The sequence below is a fragment of the Neovison vison genome, chromosome 1, assembly GCF_020171115.1.
Source record: "Neovison vison isolate M4711 chromosome 1, ASM_NN_V1, whole genome shotgun sequence".
Taxonomy (NCBI): Eukaryota; Metazoa; Chordata; class Mammalia; order Carnivora; family Mustelidae; genus Neogale; species Neogale vison.
The window spans coordinates 147,952,620-147,977,210 of record NC_058091.1 but is presented as its reverse complement, the minus strand read 5'-3'; the positions used below and the strand labels follow the sequence as shown (position 1 = coordinate 147,977,210).

The window sequence follows — 24,591 nt, the reverse complement described above, 5'->3', positions numbered from 1 at the left end:
AGAGCCCCTGTGAGAAGTTTCTGGGGCTGGGCTGATTGTCTAGGGCCAGCAAGACCACTTAATGGCTGCAAATGTTGATTCCTGACCTCACGACAGGGTTTTGACTTCAAGGGCGGACTCCTCAAGAAGTAATAGGGCCTGGAAAGGGAAGGACATGTTCTTCTCTCTACATTATAGTCATGATCCTACAGTATGAGCCAGAAAGGCCCAATTAGGGAGCCAAAGTTTACACTTCATGTTTTCTTTGAATCTGTACCTCCACATTCACATCTCTCCCAGAGAGGACAGGCAGGGCAGGAAGCCTCTTGGACCTGAGAACATGGGAGAAAGGGAGACAAGTCAGCAGACATCTGCTCTGGAACCAACAGGAGGTCTGTAAGTGAACTGTGACATATTCCTTAGCATTTCCTAGTGGGGAGGGGGGAGGCAAGAATGACTCCCTGAACATATCTATCTCCTGTTTTATGGATATCTTGGAAGAGGTCCAATTGGAACAACAAGCAATCTTCTATTGGTTGATAAAATAAAAATAAATGTTGAAATAAGTACATGCTACAGGAATTACTGTTAAACTCGTATCAATAGAGAGGCAGAAAGACATTAAGAAACTTGCCCAAGCCCACCCTGTTAGTGAAGGCCGATGTGGGGTTTTAAACTTCATGGTTCCAAGGTCTGTGGTCACCTCTCCCTCACTACAGCAGGTCCCCAGAGCTAGAGCTGTATAGCAGGTATGTCTGATTAAATCTCCATGCTGTTTCAGATGTTTACAGCATTCCATGACCCAAGAGTGCCATCTTACAGAGGGGGGCAAGAGTTCTTTACATGATAATTTAATATTTATCTAGTCATGACCATATGTCCTGTGTTGTGCTTTGCACCAGACATTCAGAGGCAAAGGACGACTCCTGTCTGGGAAAACTGAGTGCGGGGATTGGTCAGTCAGCCCGTGAGTCCAGTACAAATGCCGGGGGTGGTAGCGGAGCAAGTCCTCTTATTTAAAACGCAGAACTTAAACAAACAAAAGGACTCAGAACTTCAATTCTGTCTTTATGTGTTTGGGGCACCAAGGGGAAAGGGACATTGCAGGCTGAAGGCAGATGTTCACGGACAGGTCTAGAAGACAGAGCAGATCTCTTGGGTTAACTTCCAAGGAGATACTGGCAAACTTCCAGGTGTGGCTGGGGAGAAGCCCTGGCAGATCTGGACAGATCGTGGGCAGATTGTGGGGCAGATCGTGGGCATATTGTGGGCAGATCGTGGGGCAAATCACAGAGCAGATCGTGGGCACATCGTGGGCAGATGCTGGGCATGCTTACAAACCATGTGCAGCATGGACAGTGTTCCAAACACAATGGAGAGCCTCAGAAAGATTTTAATCAGGGAAGAGACAAGTTTGGGTTTGATGGTTCTGGCTGTCACATGAGGAGGAATCGCATGGGGACAGACTGGAGGCTTGGAGACATGGGAGAGTGTGAAGACACCTGCAAACGTTAAAAATATGGTTTCAAACCAGCAGTGACTGCTCACCAGGCAGAGAGAGAGCAGAAATCAAGGAGCAGGGACTGGTAACCAATTGCATGGTTGTGGGAGGAGGAGAGAGGCAGAATGAGGGAAAGGGGTTGCTGAAAAGATGGATTCTTAGCCGTCTGGCTTGGAAAGAGGGGAGAACAGTCTGCGCAGAATACACAGAATTTCGCACAGATTGTGAGACGACTTGGGTGGGAAGGAAACCTCTGCAGGCTCTTCAATCACTTGCTCACAAACCATGGGCTGACCGAGACTGGTTCCTAGGCACTCTTCTAACAGGTGGGATGCATCAGTAACAGATAATGTTCCTATTCTTGTCCGAGCTTCTCTTCTGGGTAATGATAAGCAAAAAACCATCAACACAATAGAAAGTAATGAGTAGGTGAACGAGATGGTAAATGGCACGAGCCAAATAGGGGTCGAAGAAGGACTGAGACGGGGCCGGAGTTTCATCTGCGGTCTTACGAGAAGCGGACAACTGAGCAAAGACGTGAATTCACATGCCAGCGAACGAGGGAAGAGGATTCCAGGCCAGAAGAACTGGTGCCAGGCTCCAGAGTGGGGTGGGGGGAGGGGGCTTTGGGGCAAAGAAATGACAGGTCAACTCACTTTTAGGTAGTATTATTCTGATTGCTGGCTGAGATGAGACCGCAGGCTAAGAGGGGAGATGGAACACGAAACAGACTAACTTATTTATTTATTTATTTTAACTAGGCTTCAACACGGAACTTGAACTCATGACTCTGAGATTGGGACCTGAGCTGAGACCAAGACAGAGCCACCCAGATACCCCCATACTTTCTCATTCTTGAGAAAACAAAATTTTCATTGTGATTGTAAATTCTCATTTTTTATTATGCTTTTCTGCAGTCTAAATGAGGTTTCTGCTCTAGCGGACTACCCCAGTAGTGTGGAGTTGTTGAGCAGTCGTGGCATGTATCTATAGCGTTGAGACATGTATCTGTCGAATGCAGAAGACACGATTTTTTTTTTTAATCTCAGGGAGCTCATTTTAAAGCAGTCCAGACTGTACCATAGAAAATACAAATAAGTTTAGGGGCACCTGGCTGGCTGAGTCAGTAGAGCCTGCAACTCTTGGTCTCAGGGTCATGTGTTCAAGCCCCACGTCGGATGTGAAGCCTATTTAAAAAAAAAAAAAAAAAGATTAAAACAATACAAATAAGTTTCATATGAAGGAGAAAGAAGGGAATTCTTACCAAGGTGGTACTATCTTTACCGGTGTGGCCAGAGATGAAGCCCACGGCTCAGCTTTGCTACCTCACACAATTCTAGCATTTTCCTGTGGCAGGGGTATGCTTTCTATTCACATCACTGGGGCTAGGTTAGAGAGGAAAGCACGAGAAGGCAGGGTGGCCATGCGGAGAGCTGTGACTTCTTGGACAACATGGAGAAAACCCAAGTCTGTTGTTTGTTTACAGAAGTCGTGGAAAAATATTTAACTGGGTGAAAGGACTAATTCTGACCTCTTGAAGAATGTGCTTTCCAGAACAAAAATGTCCATATTTTAGTTCTGATCTCTCTCAATACACTCTTCAAACTGATATGAAGGAAATGAATTCCTGGAAGTATACTTGGAAAGTAAATTTTCTCTCACTTGTTGAGGAGAATGCTGTCAAGTCTCTTAGGGTCAGCACTTTGCTGAGAATGTCATTCTTTCATGCAGGAAGGGTGGTGAGGAATCCTGCCAAGGTTCAGCCCTCTTCCCAATGAGCGCTGTGAATTTTCTCCTGCTCCCAAGGACCACTTCTTGGTTCTACAAATTATTTTGGGAAGCTGTCCTCTCGTGGCCACTTTTGCCTTAGCTCCCTGAAGTATGCACTGAAGGTATTTCTTTTCCTTTCTCCTCTCCCTCCCTCCCTTCTCTTTCCACTATTATATCGCTGTGGTCCCCTCTTTTTCAGTACTTCATGAAATATATTTTATGCACAGTAAAATGCATAGATCTCAAGTGTAGACAGAACTACGAGGTTTGCATATGTATATTCCTTGTGACCGCCGTTCACATCAAGATCAAGAACATTCCCCTTACTCCAGAATGCTACCTTAGGCCACCTTACCAGTCAACACTGCATCCTGCAGGCTAATCACTATTCTGATTTCCATCACCAGACAGTTTTGATTGCTCCGGAACTTCATATAAGTGGAATCATATAGTACAATGCCTTGTGTGGCATTTTTTTTGCCTGGCGTTATGGTTTTGAGATTTAACTGTGCTGTTATATACACAACAGAACTGATAGAAATGTATTGTTTTTATTGAAAATAGATTTCTATTTTATAAACAAATCACAATTCTCCTATATAGTGCAAGGAAATGAGATGCCTGATCATTTCCATAGTTAGGAGAAACAACATCTGTTAAAGCCCGGCCAGCAGAGCGGCACAGCAGAAGCATGCTGGGCCCATACCCCAGAGACTGATGCATCAAAACTCTCCTCTGCTAGGATCCTTGCATTTCTTCCCTCCCAGATCTCAGGTGGAATGGGCAAGTTGCAGAATCTAGTTTTCCTTTGACCCCTCCTACGATGCCTTACCACACTATCTAATTTCTACAGATGGTCAAGAAACAAATCTCTCTCCCTTCTTATTTGGGACGAGGTGACAAATTCACGTTTACTTTCCAATGGATCAGCATTATGTCTTTCAGAATACACACTTGTTTCTAGCTATGTTTTTTTTTAAAAAAAAGACTTTATGTGTTTATTTGACAAGAGAGATCACAAGTAGGCAGAGAGGCAGGCAGAAAGGGAGGAGGAAGCAGGCTGCCCTCAGAGCAGAGAGCCCGATGCAGGACTTGATCCCAGGACCTGAGACCAAGACCTGAGCTGAAGGCATAGGCTCAACCCACTGAGCCATCCAGGTGCCCAGTTTTATATTTCCTTCACACTTTAAAGAAAATGTTCTTATTGGGGATTTTTGCCTGGTGGCTCTATTACACTTTACTTGGGCACTAGTCTCCTGCTTCTTTCATTTCTTTACTCAGCCTGATGTGTGATTTATCAGATCAAGTTAATGGGAGTGCTTTGTGAATCCTTCCTAAAGCAAGACATGTTGCAGTAATCATGAAGACACCATTTGTAGGCACTTTAAGGGCAAAACAGAAGGAAAGAAGTTAAATGGGAAATGGTAGAGAAAAATGCAAGGGATTTGTTAACAACAAAAGAAGTTTGTGCATCAGGATCCCATGGACAGACTCAGAAAACAAAACAAAACAAAACACAGAAGTCTTAGCAAGACATTTGCAAAAATGTGTCTTTGAGAAAAGTTTTGTGAGTAAAGTACTCTGGAGTGAGTTTCTTATAAAAAGAAAATACAAATTCCTATAATAAGCACCTGAAATAAGAAAAATTGCTTTAAAAAATCACATGGAAAAATGGAAATAAAGTGGGTGGGAGGGTGGAGGACCAGACGGCAGGGGTGGGGGGTGCTGCTTTGATACCTCACGTTCATGGGTGCGCACTTCGACTCACAGTAGAATGTGCAAGAAGGCGGGAGCTGATATGCCATCATCTAGTAAAGACTGGTTTTCAAAATGATAACTCCGAGGGGTAACTTGGCAGGGCCAAGGCCAGGCTGCCCCAAGATGGGCCACTTTGGTGTGAAGATTATTTTGAGTTAAAAAGCCATCCGAACCCAGCAGATTCAGGAAAAGCTTTTTATCTCCCCTACAAATGGCTAAAAAGAAATTTGGTAGAGAACCTGCTCCAGGAAGAGAGCTGCTACAGCAGAGAACTATGTTATACTGTGAAGTCGGTCTGAGAAGAATCTAGGAGGTCCTCTGTGTCCTGTTGTTTCTGAGTGGCCCAGCAAATATTTGTGTCCCAAACGTTTGCTCTTTGTCATTTTCCAGAGAATTGCGTTTCATCCCTTCAAGTCTCAGACTACAGTCCAGTTCTTAGTTCAGAATGACACGTATACGTCATTTTGCTTGGCTGTCCTTGGAACTTCATGTCTGTGTGTGTTCCCTCGATGAACAAGGTTAAACTTTATTTTCTCCTGTGAATCTTTCTCATGTCAATTTGATTCTTGAAGGAGCTTCAAGGGCAGAGGAAATTCTTCCTGCCTGGAGCAAGATATCTGTGTGGTCTTAAGATGTCTCCCCACAAACTGCCTATTCATCATGAAAGGGGAAAATCTACTCATGTGTGATCTTGACTGTGATCAGAATTAACCACATTAATGAGGGGCAATAAACATTGCATGCTTCTTAAGTTTCCTGCCCCGATAAAGACTTAGTACCACTTACGTGGTGTTGTGGTTGGGGATGCAAAACCTGGGCCTTATTATGAGGGGGAAAAACATCTCACAAAGTGCAAATGAGAAGTATTATTTAAAAACAACAAGAATACAGAACACAAAGGGAGCAGTTACTGTACTATTTAAAAATGGCATTTCATAAAATACAAAAAGAGGCTGTGAAGATGTTTTAGATAAATGGAAAGTAAAAGGATATGGACAACTGATGTTAACTACCTGGAATTTAAATAAAAACATTTTTTTAAAGATTTATTTATTTATTTGACAGAGAGATTACAAGTAGGCAGAGAGGCAGGCAGAGAGAGAGAGAGGAGGAAGCAGGCTTCCCGCTGAGCAGAGAGCCCAACGTGGGGCTCGATGTGGGGCTCGATCCCAGGACCCTGGGATCATGACCCGAGCCGAAGGCAGAGGCTTTAACCCACTGAGCCACCCAGGCGCCCCTAAATAAAAACATTTTTTTAAAAAGTGATTTAGGGGGGCGCCTGCGTGGCTCAGTGGGTTAAAGCCTCTGCCTTTGGCTCAGGTCATGATCTCGGCCCCACAAGGGGCTCTCTGCTCAGCAGGGAGCCTGCTTCCCTTCCTCTCTCTCTCTGCCTGCCTTTCTGCCTGCTTGTGATCTCTGTCTGTCAAATAAATAAATAAATAAAATCGTAAAAAAAATTAAAAAAGGGATATGGGCGACTGATAAAACAGCTAATCTGTACCGGAGGGGAAATGCTATCCAGGGCATTACTGGATCAACAGACAACACTGAAATACAGACGAGAGATTTTAAAAATAACACCATTGTGAAATACACCAAACTGACACATACTTCCATTATATATAAAGAATATCCTTATTTTTAGGAAATATCTATTTAAATATTTGAGAGCAAAAGGCCATGAAACATAGAATTTACTCTTAAACGGTTCTGAAAACTAATAGAGAAACACAAAGATGAAGATGGAGACGGAGGCGGACGGAGCAGGGCGAAGGGAGGGAGGGAGAGGAAGGGAACGGTTTCCAGGATTAAGGGGTGAATCCCAAAAAAAGGTATACCGGTTGTTTTTGTACTATTCTTAGTCTTACTAGTTTTCTTCAAGTTTGAAGTTACTTCCAAGTAAAACGTTTAAGATCCTAGTAACGGCAGTTCGGAAAGTGAAGAATGAACAGTACCACAAACGCCCACGGTCCCGCCAGCAGCGCGGACGGTCTGCAGTATCTTGCCGACGTCCTTCTACGCCTCCACGACCGTCGAGCTGCCTTTTGAAGCAAATCCAGGGCAGAGTTCCCAGGGAGAACCTGTTCTCCGAGGGTGGCCGGCCTCGACCTCAGCCGCGCAGAGCCGCGGTGAGTGCGGCGAGGAGCAGCTCCCGCGCGGACGCCCTCCCCGGGGCGCCGGTAGGGGTCCAGCCGCCGGTGCGTGAGGGACAAAACGCGCACGTCCGCCCCCAGAGGCGGGCACCGGTCGACGAGGGTGGGATTCGAACCCACGCGTGCAGAGCACAATGGATTAGCAGTCCATCGCCTTAACCACTCGGCCACCTCGTCCGACAGAAATCGGGGTTTTTTTGAAGACTCTTAAGTGTCCCTTTTAGCAAAGCTTTGCACTTGGACCCTGAGGCGTGGCGTTGTTTTTCAAACTGCGGTTGTCCCAGAGAATTCTCACACCCGACCGCTCCTTCCACCTTCTCCCCGGGGAACCTGTCACACTTGGAAGCTCCTGCCACACCCGCCCGGGTCTCCCGCCTCGGCTGTCATCCCTCCTTCGTGCTCGCACTTGCCTTCCGGTCCCGAGAGATTCTCTCTATTTCCCCCCCACCACCACCACCACCAAACTCCATAATCTCGTTTTCTACCCGCTGCACCCTCAGTCTCTGCTCAACCTTCCGATCTCACGATCTCACCTGAGGCCTGACAGCCCCCGCCCCCCGTTTTCCTTACAGCCCTACTTGCTGCGGCTTTACCGTTGAAGACTCTTCGATAAAACGTTTTCTCTTGCAAATGTATTTTCATTGCATACCTGCTACAGAATTTTATCCTAATATGTATTTTAGTGCTCAAACATCCTTTCGTGCCACTGTGCAACAAACAGCATACACTGAAATCCAAATTTTAGTTATTTCCAGCGACGATGCATCTATTTAAGCACTTTTCTTCTGCCTTGAATAGCTGTCGCATTTAGCTGTGGCACACAGTAAAAGATGCACAGAGATAATTTTGTGCATCGGTCATTTATTAAACATGTAAAGTAGAATTGCACTGGAAACGCGTTCTTCAGTGAAAGGGCTGGGAATATTTCCCCCCAAGTCATGTGTCCGCAGAGGAATAAGAAGAATTTAGTGGGAATTAACAACAAAAAGACCACTAGTTTGTGCTTCTAAGTATGGGGCATTTTACAAAAGGTGCTTTCATGATTGTTTAAGGTGCATTCTCTTCGGTACATTTCCTCCATCTCAATTTAGTAAATAAACGGTAAATAGTTTATTTACTAAATTTACTAGTAAATAACAGGGATAGCAAAGAGAGGACTTGTAACCACCTAAGTGTAGTTTCACCAAGTATAATTATCTATTTCCTTGGACAAAAGTCAAGGAGAATCATCTTCTTAAGAGTCTGAATAAGTGTAGAGAAATTAAAGCGCTAACTTGCCGTGATACGTGCGTTCCCTTCCGCGTTACTGTGCTGTCAGTCGGAAGGGGATGAGAAATTTGTCACCTCCTCCGCGAAGAGGCCCTTAAGAACACGCCGCTGAGACGCAGCCCTGGGTCTCATTTACAGACAATATATACAGAATATCGGAGACGCCAGCGTTTCCAACCAATTGTTCCTTCTTGGCAACAGGGAATATCATCCTCTCCGCCCCCCCCCCCAGCTACCCCCACCCCCGCTCCCAGGTCGCAGGCCGCAGCAGCTAGCTGTCGCGTGCAAAGGAACACTACGGCAGGACTGGCGAGGGGCTGGGAAGCGGAGAGGGTCGCGCCCCCCAGGACCAGGAGCCTGCTGGCGCAGGTGCACTTTCGGGGAGTGTTTCGTTCTGTCCCGAGGGCTCCCGATCTCCAGCCTCTGCTGCGGGGCGCGCCGGCTTCTCTGACCCAGCTTCTCGGATCTCCACTAACACGAGCGCGGCTGTTTTCCCACCACATTTCCTTGCTCCTCGCCTCGCGCCGCGATGCTTTCCTCCTCTTTCCAAAACCAAACGAAAGAGCCTGTTTCCAAAAACAAACGTCCCCGGCAATACCCAGAGTGACTGCGCTTGTCCAATCCACACAACGGGGTCCATGGGGTGGGGTGGGGGAGGTGGGACGACAAAAGGCCAGCTTCAGAGTAGGTTGGTAAACGCTTCAGTCGTTGTCTTACTGAGCCGGGGAGACAGCATTTCAGTCTGCTCTGAAGGAGTGCCCCAGCTTGTTGGCTCACAGGGGGTGGCAGGCAAGAATAAGTTTGGCCACAGCGATTTGCATGGAAAGAAGAGCATGGCTCTCAGAAAGGAGCTGAGTGCCCGAAATCCAGGGGGAAACCAGACAGAGGTCCCACCAAGACTTGGAGCTTGGATCGCTGGGTTCAGAGTCCAGAGTGCTGGCCATTACACCACGGGACCCAACCCCCTGGTGGTGACCCTAAAGGCTTTGTTGACCTGCTTGTCCTTCCTTAAATCCAGTGGCTTGAAAAGTGGGAGCATTCTGCTTTCCGTCCTGTAGGATTAAGTGATGGGCTGCTACCTGTCAGACACCATCTACACCAGAGTCTCAATAGAAAACATCGACTTCCAAACGTCAGGCATCCTGCCCTGCGTCCCCGAATCTCCTCTTGCGCCATTTGGAGCTGGGTGCCCCGGAAAGGGGGCAGGCAAGGCCGTGACGGAGACCTAGCCCTTCCCGAGGTGCAGGCTCCGTGACAGGTGTTTCGGCCGCCCTGTGGGATAGGGTCCCCTGTCCCTGTTTCAGGAGTGAGGAAGCTGAGGCAGAGCCCTGAGGTCCCTTGCTTTGTTATCAGGTCTTATTCGCGCTCTGGAAAGATTTCACCGCACCACGGGGGAGCGGCTGGCGCCTCCGCAGAAGTCCACGTGCCTGCACTGCGAGGCTGGAGGAGGCTCCCAGGGCGCCCGGAGCACCTGGTGGGGGGAGCGGATAGGAGGAGGGACGGATCGCAACCACCGTCCTCCCCTTGCTCAGCGCTCAGGAACCGGCCACGTGAGCAGGAGAGACCCCCAAAGAGACGCCAGGGGGAACGCCCACCCACCTGCCTCCCCTCCCCTTCCGGGGCGCTGAGGCTGAAGCACAAACAGGCCCGCTATTTGTAAGATCTTTCACACTCTACATCATCATCGCAGTACTTTTTCTCTCTCCTAAAGAAGTTTCTGTACCTGTGCTCTGTGGCCCTGGGCCCGTCACCTGTTGTCTGCCCTCCCAAGGCTGACCCCTGAGCCCTCACACAGATGCCCAGCTCCTAGGACTTCCTGCTGGACCTCTGGGTCGACCTATCTGTCCCTCACTGGCTGCTGCGGGGTCCTCCTGCAGGTGGAACTTTGACCCCTGGGTCCCACCCTTGTTTCTTTTGTGAGAGGCTGGAAAGCCCCAAGACTGGCATTTTACCTCCTTCGGCTGTAGAAAATTGTGTCTGGCCCACATATTGAAGTCTGGGGAGGCTGCCAGAGGTGTAGACAGTTAATTCTGTGAACTTGACCTCAGACAAGGTCTAACAAATTGTGAGAGGGGTTTCCTTTCCCTCTAGACTCTTCCCTCTTTAGTGTCATTGCTTTGTCCCCCAGCCTGCTTAGTGGAGCAGGGGAACTCATCTCTTAGATGTCTTCCTGGCTCCCCCTCTCCTGGGATCCTGATCCCCCCTCTCCAATTTGGTCCCTACCCTGACCCTGTCTGCCCTGCCAGACTGTAGATTGTAATGGCCAGGGTAGGTCAGGAAGGGGGTCCTCCTTGTGTTCAAGGCTGAGAGGGGGCAGGTTGGTGAGAACTTCAGTTGTTAGGGGCGTGAGGTGATAGGAAAGAGGGAGAGAGAAGTGAGCAGCTGCCATGGATCTTGCTGGGCCCCGGGCTTCCAACCCGCTCCTTCCCAGCTCTGGAAAATGGTTGTGAGTCAGCCCTTGTCTGTGTTAGGGAGCAAGTAACTCTGTCCTCATCAAGGTCCTTCTTGCTGGAATAAGAATCGGATTGACATGAGACAAATTAACAGGAAAAAAATCCCATTTAACAGGAGGAATCCACAGAGACATAGAAATTCCAAAGAGAGTCTAACTGAGGTATATATGTCATCCTGACTAAGGAAGGGGGGGGTAAGGGACTTCAGGGCAACTCCAGGGCAATGAGAGGCAGAGAAGATGCTCAGTAATTAGATGTTTGCCCTGTCCTATAGACGGGTCAGTCAGATAAAATGCATCTCTGACAATGACCCTTACTTTAGAATAGATTCCAGATTTAGAATTGTCTATGTAGTGAAGGAAGGAGCAAAAGTTTCTCTTGAGCCCACAAGGTGTCAGTTGCCTTCAGCTCATGCCAAAGTGGTCCATCTTTGGGCTATCTGCCCTCCGCCCCTACAGATGATTTATTGAATATGATTTCTTTATGTCCATTCATAGAACATTTCTTATATAGATTTATTTCTAAAGTGAATCTTCATATTACTTTCATTGGATGAAATATAATTAGTTATTTGCAGTAAGAATAACCTGAAAGGTAAATAAAATTGGAAAAAATCCCTATTATTTCAAAAAAGGTCACTGATTTACAAAATGAGATGCCCGAAATGATTCTCAGTGAAGGAAGTTTTCTGAACATGTAGTAAAAATGGTAAATCAGATTATCTCTGGATACACTTTAAAATAAGAAAATTAGCTACTTGAAATAAAGCTTGAACATAAAGCTTCTCAACTGTATAAGATTTTAGGATCACCAAGATCATGCATTTTTTAAAGGAAGATAAAGGTGGGGGGGAGGGGGAGAGGGAGAAGCAGGCTTCCTGCTGAGCAGGGAGACCCGAAAAGATCCCAGGGCCCTGGGGTCATGAGACCTGAGCCGAAGGCAGATGCTTATCACCTGAGCCACCTAGGTGCCCCCATTCATTTTTCAATTAGCAATAATCACGCCTCGGATAAACCTCATTGGCTACGATACTGCCACTGCGCAAAGCTTCCATTTTTATAATAAACACATAGGTCTAATTTCACTAGTGGCTAAATATTTATGCCAAAATAGAGCCCACTAGGATGACCTTTATTCTCTTGAGACTTTCAAAACCAAATAGTGCACAAATAACTCTGTCTAATAACAACGTCTGTACGGATTCCATGTGACTTACGAGAAAGGTCACTTAAGAATCACTGGCTAACGGCTTGCTCCATTTGAGAGCCCAGCCACATGCCATCTGCCCCTACCCTTTGATGTGTGCAGGCGCCCGCCTAAGCCAGGGACCCAGCCCAGCTGGTCAGGTGCCCAGAAGTTTCCATTCAGTCACTTGCAGCCTCTGGGGCTGTGCTCAGTGGCAGTCACTGCCTGGCCCATCAGAAGGACCATGGACTTCCCCCATGGGGGGCACTGATGGGGCAGGAAAGTGTTCTGATGCCCCCCAAGTGCAAGGCGCCCAGCGGCGGCAATAAAGGCAACGTGCATGGATCCCACACACCCCAAGTCTCAGACTGCCTTCCCCCAAAATGCCCACCTTCAACCTCGCAACCCATCCGAACAAAGGCTTGTTTTTGTTAGGTTGGCTCTTCAGGACCCTGGACTCTGGGCCCACAAGCAACCTCCTCCCCTCTAGCAAGCCCAAGCCCACAGAAACCCCCACACAAATAATCTTGCTGTGCCCTGGAGCCTGGAGCCTTCAGACAGCTTGTTCCAGTTGGAAGCTAGAGACCCAGTCAGGATTCCAGCACATGTTGCAGACGGCTGGCCCCCAGCATCTTGAGCCCCAAGATGCCCAGAGAGGTGATGAGAACTGCCAGAGCCCACAGCCTGCAGCAGAAACACCAGAGGCCTCTGCTACCCACCCTTCACCCTCCCAAAGTGGGACACTTGTTTCCACCCACAGCGGAAACAGGCATCAGAGTCACCATCCTGCCTGAAATAACCAAAACCTGGCAAAGGGTAGGAAAACAACAATTTTCAGGACAGTAGCCCTCAGGCAAAGGATAGAAATCCCCAAATGACTGAAAAAGATGAAGTGATCTTGGGCGGAAATGAGGTGAGCACTAGGACTGCCCCATCGTTCTGCCTCGAGAGTTTCTTGGTGCCAGTGCAGGGAAGAGGGACCTGGGGAGAGGCTGAAAAACTACCTGAGCTTATGAGAGGTTGCTGAGATCCAGGAGACTAAGACAGCTGGAGTTGGCAGGACAGAGAGCTGTGATGAGGGAAAGTTCTAGAAGGAATTCCCCACTGAGGGGAATAATGATCAGCATGTTCAGGCAGGCCGGCAACTATACACAGCTGGGAATGGACCATCCACAAAGATCAGAGGTAACTGTGATATTTGCTTGTCCTTTCAAGTCAGGAGAAATGATACAAGGTATATGTCTATTGATTTCAAGAATCTAGGTTCAACTCCTATTCAGAAGACAAGACAAGAAAAGGAAAGGAAAGGAAAGAAAGAGAGGGAGAGGGGGGAGGGAGGGAGGGAGGTAGAAGGAAGAAAGAAGGAAAGTAAGAAGGAAAAGAAAGAAAGAAAGAAAGAAAGAAAAAGAAAGAAAAGGAAGGAAGAAAGAAGGGACAAAAGGAAAAGGAAGAGAAGAAAAGAAAGAGGGAGGAAGGGAGGAAGAAGGAAAAGAAAAAAGGAAAGGAAGGAAGAAAGAAAGAAAAGGAAGGAAGAAAGGAAGGAAGAAAGAAAAGGAAAAAAGGAAAAGAAAAGAAATGAAAAGAAGAAAGAAGGGAGGAAGCCTGTTTTTTGTTCAAAGTGGTACAGAGGTAGAGAGAAGGGCTGTCCTGAATTAGCCCTCCACCTGCAGCCAATCTCAGCTGTCAGTGAAATTTTAGTTTGGAAACATCGAAATAGCAACCTTTTAAGAATTTCTCTTTTACTTTGTGTATCTCTTGATGTTTTCAGAAAAAGGAGGTTGGTTGGGAAACAACTTTGGAAAGACAATTTAAAACCGAACAAGCAAGCAAGCAAGCAAGGAGGAAGGAAGGTAGAGGCCTGTCTCTCTTTTCCACTACTTGTCCTCCTTGAACAGCCACGCTCAGTCATGGAGGTACAGAGAAAGCACCAAGTTCAAATTTAGATGCACCCGGGAGCTGAATCGAGTTAGGAGTGGATTAAAGGAAACTGATGTTGATGGACTGAGAACTCCGTAGACCGTTGTGCATTACTCCCTGCTTTTTACATGCCAAGAAGGGGGTTTTTCAGAAATTAAGCATCTGTCTTTGAAGAGGGGAAAAACCAAAAACAGAAACAGAAACGTAAAGTGAGTGGCCTGTACGGGGACCAAACCCACAACCTTGGTGTTATTAGCATCACACTCTAACCACCTGAGCTAACCGGCCACTACATGGAGGGTGGGGGGTAGATTTTCTGTCTTCTTTCCCCTACTTCTATTTTTTAAGTGCTAAATTCAGAGTAATTGTTGCTGTTTTTTTATCTTCAGATATTCTCTTCGCAACTTTCACACCATATCTCCTGTCATGATGCTTCCCACACATACAGAAAATATGTCAAAGAATTTGTGCACTGATAATTTCGACAGACACTGTCCCACTGTGCTTAAGGGCAGAGCCGTGTGTGTGTGTGTGTGTGTGTGTTTAACTCTAACTGAGGACACATAAATGGGGTCCTGGTCACATTTCCTGCTCTCCTTTCTGAAGTCCCTGCTGCATGCTACAGGTCTGAAGCAAAACTAGACAGCCAAGATGTAGGCAAATTTACAGAGGGTGCATGTTGAGTTCAGAAATATTATCTTCGCTCAGGTACGTGAGAGTTTGGGGGTGCACTTCGTGGTTTGACAAAGAGAATGTGGTAGAAGCAGATGGGACAGGAAGGGGCTGGGTGAGAGCCGGGAAGACGGGTCCGCAGGGGCTTCCGTTTTCACACCTCAGAAAGGATCTCGTGGGCAAAAACTCCGAGGAAAGCGGGGCTACCACGCGGGCCAAGGTGCCTGGAGGTCAAGACTGGTGGGGAGAGTAGGATACCAGACAGAGGGGAGAGGACACGTCGATGACACAGGACCCTCTACTAGAATCCAGCGTCTAAATCTGGGTACTTTTGTTGTTACCAGGCATTAGCTGATCCTCATCAAGTATAAACTAAGGTGTTGGATCACTCTTTATAGGCAGAGTTAAGGATTTTTTAATGGGTCCTAACAGTAGTAGGAATCCACGGGAGGATTTTAGGCAGAGAAGTCATATGAACAGATTTGTGGTTTAAAAAGATCGCCCAGTTTCACGTGCTTAGGAAGCATTAGGGAACGAAGGGCAAGGACGCGCTATCACCACCAGTGACAAAATTTTTACCCTTCTAGGGAGGAAAACAGAAATAAATACTAGCATAACATGAAAATGATAGAATGTATAAGAAAATTACAGGGGATTGAGAGAATGGAGGGGGCTATGGTGTTAGAAGTAGGTTGGAATTCTAAATTGAGTTGTTGGTGCAGACTTGGCAGCATCGTTGTAGTAACATTTGACCGGACGAAGGTGCTGAGGAATTACAGGCAGAGAGCACCCCCGGGACCAGAGCTCAAGGTGGGTACTTGCGCAAAATGCTTGAGGAATGGCAACAAGACCCATGTGGCCAGAGCACAAGCAAGGAGACCAGGGATGAGACGGGGAGCAGTGGACTGTTAGAAAGTGCCAGACCTTGTAGGAGATCTTAGGAACTTGGCTTTCCTTTGAGTATAATGCGAAGGTATTAAATAATTCTGATTCTAAGAGAGACTATAGTTGCAATGACTCTTTTTTTCCCCACGATTTTACTTATTTGAGAAAGAGGGCACATATGAGGCAGGGGCAGAGGGAGAAGCAGACGCCCCACTGAGCAGAGACCCCCACCCCCAACCGCCCCAGGCAGGGCTGGATCCCAGGAAACCTGCGATCATAACTTGAGCGAAAGGCAGATGCTTTATGGACTGAGCCACGCAGACACCCCCACAAAGACTCTTCAGGGTTGTCGTGAATGGAGGCAAAAGAGTGGCGTTGTCCACACTCAGAGACCTTCTTTTAGATGCGTCTGCTGCCGGAGAGGGCGGGTAACCCTAGAACCGTCAGCTTCCTTTAGCTGAGAGCATGGCTGGGGGAGCTCAGCCCCAGCTCGAAGCAAACAGCACTCCGGCCTGTGAGAAGAATGAATGCCTTGCAACGGAAAGGGGTGGTTCTAGGCTAACACTCACCTCACCTCGCCCACCGATGGTGCCACTCAGAGCCACTGCCTTCACGTAGCGAATTCAGGCCATCTGGGAATAGCTTCTCTAGGACTCTGGCTGCTCACTTCTCCTGGGTAATTAGTAAGAAGCAAGGGGCTTCCTGGTCTCCTCCAGAGAGGAGCTGTGTCCAGGAGTCCACACTGATCTCTCTGACCGATCGGCCAAACCATTAGTCACTGTACAGGAGTTCACATCTACTCGGGTATCTGAATGCAATGGATGCCCAGGTCCGCCAGCCACAGACCTGCCCATTCGGAGGCATGCCCCCTCACTGCCGGCTTCTTGAAGTATTCCAGGGCGGGATGTGCAGCGTTAGCTGGACGCCTGGTAGAGCTATTAGTTGCAGAACTTACTTAAGACTCACAACTGAGATACTTTATTTGCAGGCTTGAAACCCAAAGGGCCAGTTTCACATCTAAGAGGCAGAAAAATAACAAGTAACTTGAAGATGTTTCCTGATGTTTTACATCAATTCATAGTCTTACTAAGTCCAGCTCATGCTGCAGCAAAACAAAATTTCTTGTTGAGTCAAACATGACTTAAACACAAACATTGGCTCAAAGCCCACATAAGGGCGTTGAACCTCCACCAACCAGTCAGCCAGTTGAAAAGAAAGACCAGTGTGCACGGTTGGTATTGAGTAAAATGAGACTAACACGCACAACCGAGTTACTATTAAATCTTCCCCACTCTCCTTCCTCACTTCCCAAAATGCAGCAAATGGCCCCACTTATTTAGAGCGTGTGGACTCCCTCCTCCCACCGGAAATGGTCTTGGGCTCTTCCAGAGCCCCCCACCCGCGCCCAGCCGCTCCGCTGAGTGTCTGCAGTATCGAGGTTCTTAGCGAGGACCCCAGTCCAGTGCACATACATGCAAAGAAACACCCTAACTCCATCTTAAATGAGCCAGGAGAGTCTTGGACCTAAGTGGAACACGTTTTGATCCCACTGAAGGTAGATAAGTGAACTTCCAGAGTGTTGGGCAGAGTGAGGGCCCCTGGGGTCCCCGCCAACCTCCTTCCACCTGACCACGTGCTTGCTAGATGTATCAGGTGAGGGGTCCCCACTCACTCTCCGTACTGCAAGGCTCTAGAGAGACTTCAAAAGCATTATACTCCCTAAAGGAGTCATGGTGTTTCCGCCCGGTTTCGAACCGGGGACCTTTCGCGTGTTAGGCGAACGTGATAACCACTACACTACGGAAACCCCTCCCAGGCACATTATTCTCTTCGCTAATACAGAACAGACTTTTCGGGCTGTCCCAGGTCCCCTAACACTGAATTGATCTTTCTTCCAAGAAATATCAAGGTTACTGCGGTTTTCTACTTATTCAAATCAATAATATCGGAGTCAATGACTTACACCAAGTAAACTCTCCCTGGGGGAAGAAGTCCTTTTCTACAGCAGGGAAGAAATTTTAGGCAGCCTCAGAGGATGGGAGATTTCAGAAAAGTTCCTGGAAGTGGTCCTATTTGGTTTTATCTAACTTTAGACAGTCCTGTGGTCTCCACCTTTCGGGAGCTGCTGGACTGAACTCTGGAAAGCACCCATACTCGGTGGGGCCAGGCGGGACCCATAGAAGTTGAGGACTAAGCGGGGGATGTGCCCACCTGTGTGCCAGGCAGAGTGAGGACTGAAATGGGGAGGAGACTGTCGGACTGTCCCAGGCTGGACTCGGTGCGCATGAGTCGAGGCCAGTGTGTCTATGAATGTCAATGGCCAATGTGAGATGCAGAGAGGAGGCCCAGTTTCCCCTCTGCAACATCCCATGATGTTGTTACAACACCAGGAGGGCCAATGTCCTAAACTGAAAGGCCCACCTCAGCTCAGGAGCTTGCCAGTGACTTTCCAGTGGGGACTGGAGCCACAATTCCAAACCTCAGCAGGGCCCAGAGCTCCAAGGAGAACCCCTCCCATACCTGTGAGCGCAGAATGATACCTCCCTAGGATTTGCATTTGCATTTTCCTAATGACCAGGGAGGCTTTCTCATGTGGCTAGCCATTGTCCCCGCACTCCTTCCTGAAGAGACTACCCTTGGCCATATGTGGGTGGCGTGACTTCTCCACTCTGCTCTGTTCCGTGGATTTGTACGGCTGCCCTTGGCCACTCTTCCACTCTTGGTTACTGCGTCATCGCAGAGGGTGTTCAAATCAAGAACAATATATCCTCCAACTTGGGTCCTTTTCTTTCTTTCTTTCTTTTTTTCAAAATTATGTTTCCTTTCCTCGGTCTTTCGCATTTCCATGTGGATTTTAAGATTAGCTTTTCGGTGGTTGGTGGGGAGTGGGGAAAGATTTGCTGAGATTTTGATCAAACGGCAGGATTTGAGAAAGACGAAATTTCCTCGTGAGGTTTATTTGTGCTTGCAGATGGACTTTTTTCTTTCAGTGTTTGTGTTCATGTGAGGTTGGGTGGAATGAGAAAAGGAAGAAAATGTCTAGTTTTCCAGGAAGAGCTGCTACAGAACGGGGCACACGCAGGCTGGTTAGCTCAGCTGGTTAGAGCGTGGTGCTAATAACGCCAAGGTCGCGGGTTCGAGCCCCGTACTGGCCATCTTGCCTTTGTTTTCGGATCCTATGGATTTTCTTGTGCTTCCTAAGACTAACACTTGAGGTTCCTTCTAAACCACTGCTGCACTCTGTCTTGCCTGTGCTTGCTCTCGCTTCTCTCTCTATGACAAATAAATAAACAAATAATCTTTAAACCACTGCTGCTATCAGGGTGCCCTACTGGCTCAGTGGGTAATACAAGTGCAGCTCCCCCCACCTTGGCCAGAGGGCTTACTTTCACACAAGAAATCAACCAGATTTCACATAATTTAAAAAACTCTGGAGTTCCTTCATTATTTGATTGGGGAACCTATCTTGTCCAGGATGTTAGTCGTTCTATTATTTTACAATCAATTCGTCAATTCGCCAAAAATCTTTCCCTTCAACTTACCCATCCTCAGTCTTTACAAATATTTTCCAACTTCTGAAATTTCCAAGATACTCATTTTATTCATACTTACTTGCTAGAAAGCACTTCATTGCCCCCATTTTCGTGGTAAGTTACACCTAGAATTTGCAAGTGAGCACGAAGGGGTATTGTGGAAATTTCTTGTGCACACATTTCTGGTTGCCGTCACAAGGTGGCCAGTTCTTCTGGCATTTAGTGAGGTCAGGCGTCCTTCTCATCTGAAAATATGCTGGCTAGTCCACAGATTGTCCTCAGCTCCAATGGACTCCCAAACGTCCTTCTGGACCTTCTTGGAAGTAAAAGTGCTTTATTGACCTGGGCCTAAATCTGACCTGTCTTTGTGTATAAATGCAAACATTTCACATGGCTTCACATGGCTTCACTTTCACATGAGTGGCCAGACCCACTGAAGGGTCAACTGAGGGTCGGTTGACTTGTGTTTGACTGCTGAGCGGAGCTTATTTTAGAATGGGGCGTCCTTGAGAGCAGGAGCATTTGGGTCGGAGCCATCCGTGAAACATGAGTCTCTCGTGACTCTGAGCTGGATCCAGGTGTGCGGCGGGTCGTGTCAGGGCCAGGGACAAAGCAGGCGATCCACAGTCGTTTACTGAATGAGTGACTCCTCCCTAACAGACAATGCTGCCAAAGCTCTCCTTCTGCCAGTCTGGTAGTGAAAAGAGATCCTCCATAGTTTAATTATTTGCATTTCTCTGATAATGAGTATGTCAAGTATCTAGTCAAATCTATAAGACATTTTATTTCTTTTTCTGTGAACTGTGTGTTGATATCTTTCCATTAAGACTGTTAGTTTTGTCTTGATGATTTGTAGGATCTCTTTAAATTTGAGGCCTGTGAGTCATTTGTCTATGAGGTGTAACCAAAATATTCTAATTTGTCATTTGCCTTTGGACTTCTTTTAGGATCCATTGTGCCTTGCAGAAATATGGTCATTAGGTTTCCCTGGCCCTGCCACCCGGCGGGCGGTTCTTAGGAGCCGAGGTAGGAGCCGAGGAGTCGCGGGAAGGGCGCCGCGGGCGAGAGGAGGGCTCGAGGCGCTGGGGCAGGAGAAAGTGACGCGTGTCCTTCACTGTCATCCAGGGAGGAGCCCGCGGCCGCTGTCTCCCTCGGCCGCTGTCCCCCTCAGCCGCCCAGGACGCGCAGGGGCCTTCGGGCCACCTACCACCGGGCCCTGGACAAGGTGGAGCTGCTGCTTCCAGAGAAACTGAGGCCGCTGTACAACCACCCGGCAGGTCCCAGAACAGTTTTTTTCTGGGCTCCAATTATGAAATGGGGCTTGGTGTGTGCTGGCTTGGCTGACGTGGCCAGACTTGCTGAGAAACTCAGCACAGCTCAATCTGCTGTTTTGATGGCCACAGGGTTTATTTGGTCAAGATACTCACTTGTAATTATCCCAAAAAACTGGAGTCTGTTTGCTGTTCATTTCTTTGTGGGGGCGGCAGGAGCGTCTCAGCTCTTCCGTATTTGGAGATATAACCAAGAACTAAAAGCTAAAGCAAACAAGTAAGAATTCCTGACCACCTGAACAATCTAGACGTGGATAGAACCACTGGGACTAATTTGACTTATTATTTGGCTATGGATAAGGTGATATTAGCTGTGCTACTGTTTGGAAGGCATAAAAAATCAAATTGTAAACTGGGGCCTAATACTTGATTCAACAGAAAAATAAAGCAAACTTTTAATAACAAAAAAATACAGTCATTATTTTGTAGTTATAATTATCAAATTATTCGGGTTTTTAGTTCTGTTTATCCACTTTACTGTCATAAAAACTTTTATCTATGTTTTCCTTTGGAATTTTCACATTTCTATGTTACATTTATATCTGTGACCCATTGGAATGGGTCCTTTTTCCCATGTGCTGTATGATTCCTGCACAGTGACTCTCCTTGGTCCCCGCTGTGGGGCTACTCAGCTCCCCCTAGCTGTTCTTTCTCCCACTGATCTGAAACATGCCTTGATCCTACGGAAATCATTGCTCATTTCCATATTTTAAGTAGTACTGATCTAGTTCCTTTGAGAGTAAACAGCCACAGAACCCAGATCTCTATAAATTTGGTCTGAAGTCCGTATTTTTCCTTTTACTCTCTCAACATTCTCCTTTATGAAATTCAAATACTCCCTAACTCACATCCCTGCATGAAAGATAACAAGTGGGTAGCATGTAGAAATCCATTTTCCCTGTAGGAGAAATCACTCTTTTCTTTTAGGACCTCTATTTGACAACTTTCTTGTCCTCACTCAGTAGCATCTTCATGCTTCTTTGATATTTTCAACACCCGTTTAGGATCCGCTGAAAGTACAGCATAGCTTCTCATCGGCACACAGAGGAACCAGACGCCTGCCTTCGGTATCCTCAACCGGAGCAGTGGATGTTATCTCCGGGCTCTCGGCTGTACGACCTCAGACAAGCAACTGCCGCATCCTGGGGATACAAGAGGTGTCGTCTTCATTCAGCAGATTCTGAATCTGAAGATCTTTCTTAAGTTCAGAAACTGGACATGGGATTGCGACTTTTATTGGCATAACTACCCTCAGTAGGTAGATCAGGACCCTCCTGATCATTCATCCTTGTTTTCCTCTGATGACACAGGTTGAACCTGAAACATTTCCACGATTCTCCATGAGTCAGGTTTTCCCTCCATGAGTCAGGTTTTCCTGGCTGCTGCAGCTTCGCGGCTTATTATATTTCATATAAACGGGAGGCTCCTGACAGGGAAACGTAATTACTGGCTTCCGTGGCTCTGATGTCCTCTCAGCCCTAGTGTTAGAAGAGTCTAGCTTTGCAATTTCTCTCCAGTCAACAGCAGTGGCCTACAGAAGAGAACTAATAACTTTAAAAAAAATGGTTGTAGCTTTTTATGTCATGCTCTAAATTTTTTTTGTCTATGATAATGTCGTGAAGATAGTCTCCCCAATTTTTTATCCAAAGTTTTATCATTTTACCTTTGATATTTGCATCCAGAGCTGTCATCCCCATAATTATGGTGTGTAGAAGGACTTAAAGTTCATTCCCCCACACCACAGCTAACCAACAGTTCCAACACTACCATTTCTGAATTTTCTCCTGTTGATCTCTTTGTCAACTCGGGAAGGAAAACCAACTCAGGTAATTCTTATGACTTTATATATCTTGATATCTTGTGTCAGTCCTCCAAATTTGTCCTTACTAGTCAAGATTTCTTGATTTTTCTTGATGTAGGTTTTAGGAGGCAAAGATTTTTTAATATAAAAAAAACCTGTTGGAATTTAGATTAGATTGATCTGAATGTAAAGAACAGTTTGGGGCAAATGGGTATATTAATAATGTGGATGATGTCTGTTTACGTTTATTTTGTTTTAAAAAATGTCCCTCCACACGAGAGTGGATAAAAAACTGCAGTGTATTCATCCACACAAAGGCAAACTCTCAACTACTGTTAGAAGTAACAGCTTGAATGAATCTTAGAGGCAGGATGCTGAGTGAAAGAAGGGGTACACAGAAGAGTAAATACTGTATGATTCCACTTCTGTGAACTTATAGGGCAGGCAAAACTAATTTGAAAAATAAGTCGAAACAGTCGTTTTATCTACAGGGCTGGGTGGAGGTGGTTGGGAAAGGACCAGAGGGAGCTTTTGGGGAGACAGAAATGGTCTGTTTATAATAATAGAGATGTGTGTTACATGACTGTATCCATTTTTCAAGACTGTAGTAGAGATTTATACATTTTGAAACATGTGCCTTCTACCCATAAAAAGAACTGTAAAAATAATAATAATTAAAAAAAAAACCCAGACGAGACTGAGGAATGGATGAAGGTAAAGATAAAAGTGGGAGAATATTAATGGTCGTTGAAACTGGGTGATAGACACATGGTGATCTCATAATGCTCCGTTTCTTTTGTCCAGACTGAGAGTTCTCATCATAAACGATAAGTTTCTGCCGGTGATGGGTCCCAGCTCTGCAACTTAGACAATAGCTACTTGGTGTGAGCCTCAGCTTTTCATCTCAAAATGGGGATAACATTTACCCTGTTGCACCGCAGTAAGTGTTCACATATTTGTTCCCTGAACATTTATTGGGTGTGTTAGGCATGCAACAGGGTTTCACTGATGAACAAGACCACCCTCTAGGGAAATGATATTCTCCGCGGGGAGACGGCCACGGAGCAAGTTATCGCACAGATTAATACAAACTTTGCAACCAAAGGGTATGTCCTAAGAGAAATATGAAGATTTATTTAAAAGGTTGTGGGGAAGTTTTTTTTGAAGGAGTAGTGATTGAGCTCAAGTATGAAGGTTGAGGAGACATTGACTAGGTAAAGAAAAGCACCTCAGGAAGAACAAATAGTAAGTCCACAAATCGTTCCGTGGGGAGTACGAGGGGTTGGTGTGGCAGGAGGGAAAGGGGCAGTGAAGTGTGAAATGAGGCTGAAGACATAGGAACCCCCTCCACCTCCCTGCCAAGGAGAGGATTTCAGGCCATAATCTCAAAGGTTACATGATTTAAAAAAAAAATGCCATAAAATATGTAGGCGAAAATCAATACTTCTAGAAACACCAGTTTCTGCCTTTATCTCTTTGTCCTCGCAAAGCTCGCACAGCATTTGATCTGGTCTTTCGGAATATAACTGAAACCCAGCTAAATTTCCCCAAACAATTTGAAAAGTCATAAAAATCTGGATCCTGGAAATCCCCTTAGTCTAACCCTGGGGACAAACCCAGTGACCTCGGTTGAGAGCCCAGCAAACTCAACCCTCCTCCCCACCCCGGCTAGAATTCCAGTTCTCAGCGGTCCGCCGGTATCGCCAGCAGCTAAGACCTCGGGGTGTCATCTCCCCGAGTGTGGTTGCCCCCATTGAAATAAAACATCCGTGACGAAAACAAACACCCCATCATCGCAACATGCCACGATGCCATTTCCTCCTCTCCTTCCTCCCTCCAGAGAAATCCCGCACACCGCGCCGCAAAGTCCAGGAGCTGAGCTGGGTCTCGCGACCGCGGCGACGTCCCTGAGGAGCGGGTGCCACGACGCGGACCCTGCCTGGAGGGTCCCGGTTCCCAAGTCCGTGTACGTCTGTCCCGCAGACTCTTCTCCATCCCACGCCCCAGGAAACCGTCCTAGCCCCTCTCGGTTCCCAGCCGGGACCGCCCCGGGCCTCGCGGGAGCGGCCGGTGGAGCCCACTTCCAGCTGGTGCCGCCCCCTCCCCCCAGGAAAGCCCAGGCCGCGGGGTGCCGTGCTGCTCCGGAAGGTTCGACGGCGTGGATCCCGCGGCGGACCGGGTGCCTGAGGTATACAGGTGGCGGCACGAGGGTCCAGCAGGGCAGGAGAAAAAGGGAAGGAGGCTGGGGGTAAGCAACCCTCTCCGCCCGCCGGGGTCTCCGCGCCTTCCCTGCGCCCCCGGGTCGGTTCCAGCCCAACCGCTGCACCCGCTGCACCCGCTGCACACGCGAAGCCTATACCGCGGGTTTTGGGAAATACTGCTGG

At 47.2% G+C, this 24,591-nt stretch overlaps 1 protein-coding gene, 3 non-coding genes and 1 pseudogene across 4 annotated transcripts; 2 read left to right on the top strand and 3 right to left on the bottom strand.

Moving 5' to 3' along the window:
* Positions 1 to 7,256: 7,256 nt before the first annotated feature.
* Positions 7,257 to 7,338, bottom strand: TRNAS-GCU. The gene has a single exon. It is a non-coding gene; the product is annotated as a tRNA-Ser (tRNA).
* A 2,159-nt stretch (positions 7,339 to 9,497) lies between these two features.
* On the top strand, positions 9,498 to 20,784 carry LOC122909604 (mitochondrial pyruvate carrier 2-like). Its single transcript, XM_044253994.1, has 3 exons — positions 9,498 to 9,636; positions 9,784 to 9,904; positions 20,201 to 20,784. Exons 1-3 carry the CDS (start codon positions 9,498 to 9,500, stop codon positions 20,625 to 20,627), a joined length of 687 nt encoding a protein of 228 aa, XP_044109929.1. The 3' UTR covers positions 20,628 to 20,784.
* Positions 11,757 to 11,932, bottom strand: LOC122897269 (annotated as a pseudogene).
* TRNAV-AAC lies at positions 17,277 to 17,349 on the bottom strand. Its single transcript has one exon. It is a non-coding gene; the product is annotated as a tRNA-Val (tRNA).
* TRNAI-AAU lies at positions 18,624 to 18,697 on the top strand. Its single transcript has one exon. It is a non-coding gene; the product is annotated as a tRNA-Ile (tRNA).
* Positions 20,785 to 24,591: the final 3,807 nt, after the last annotated feature.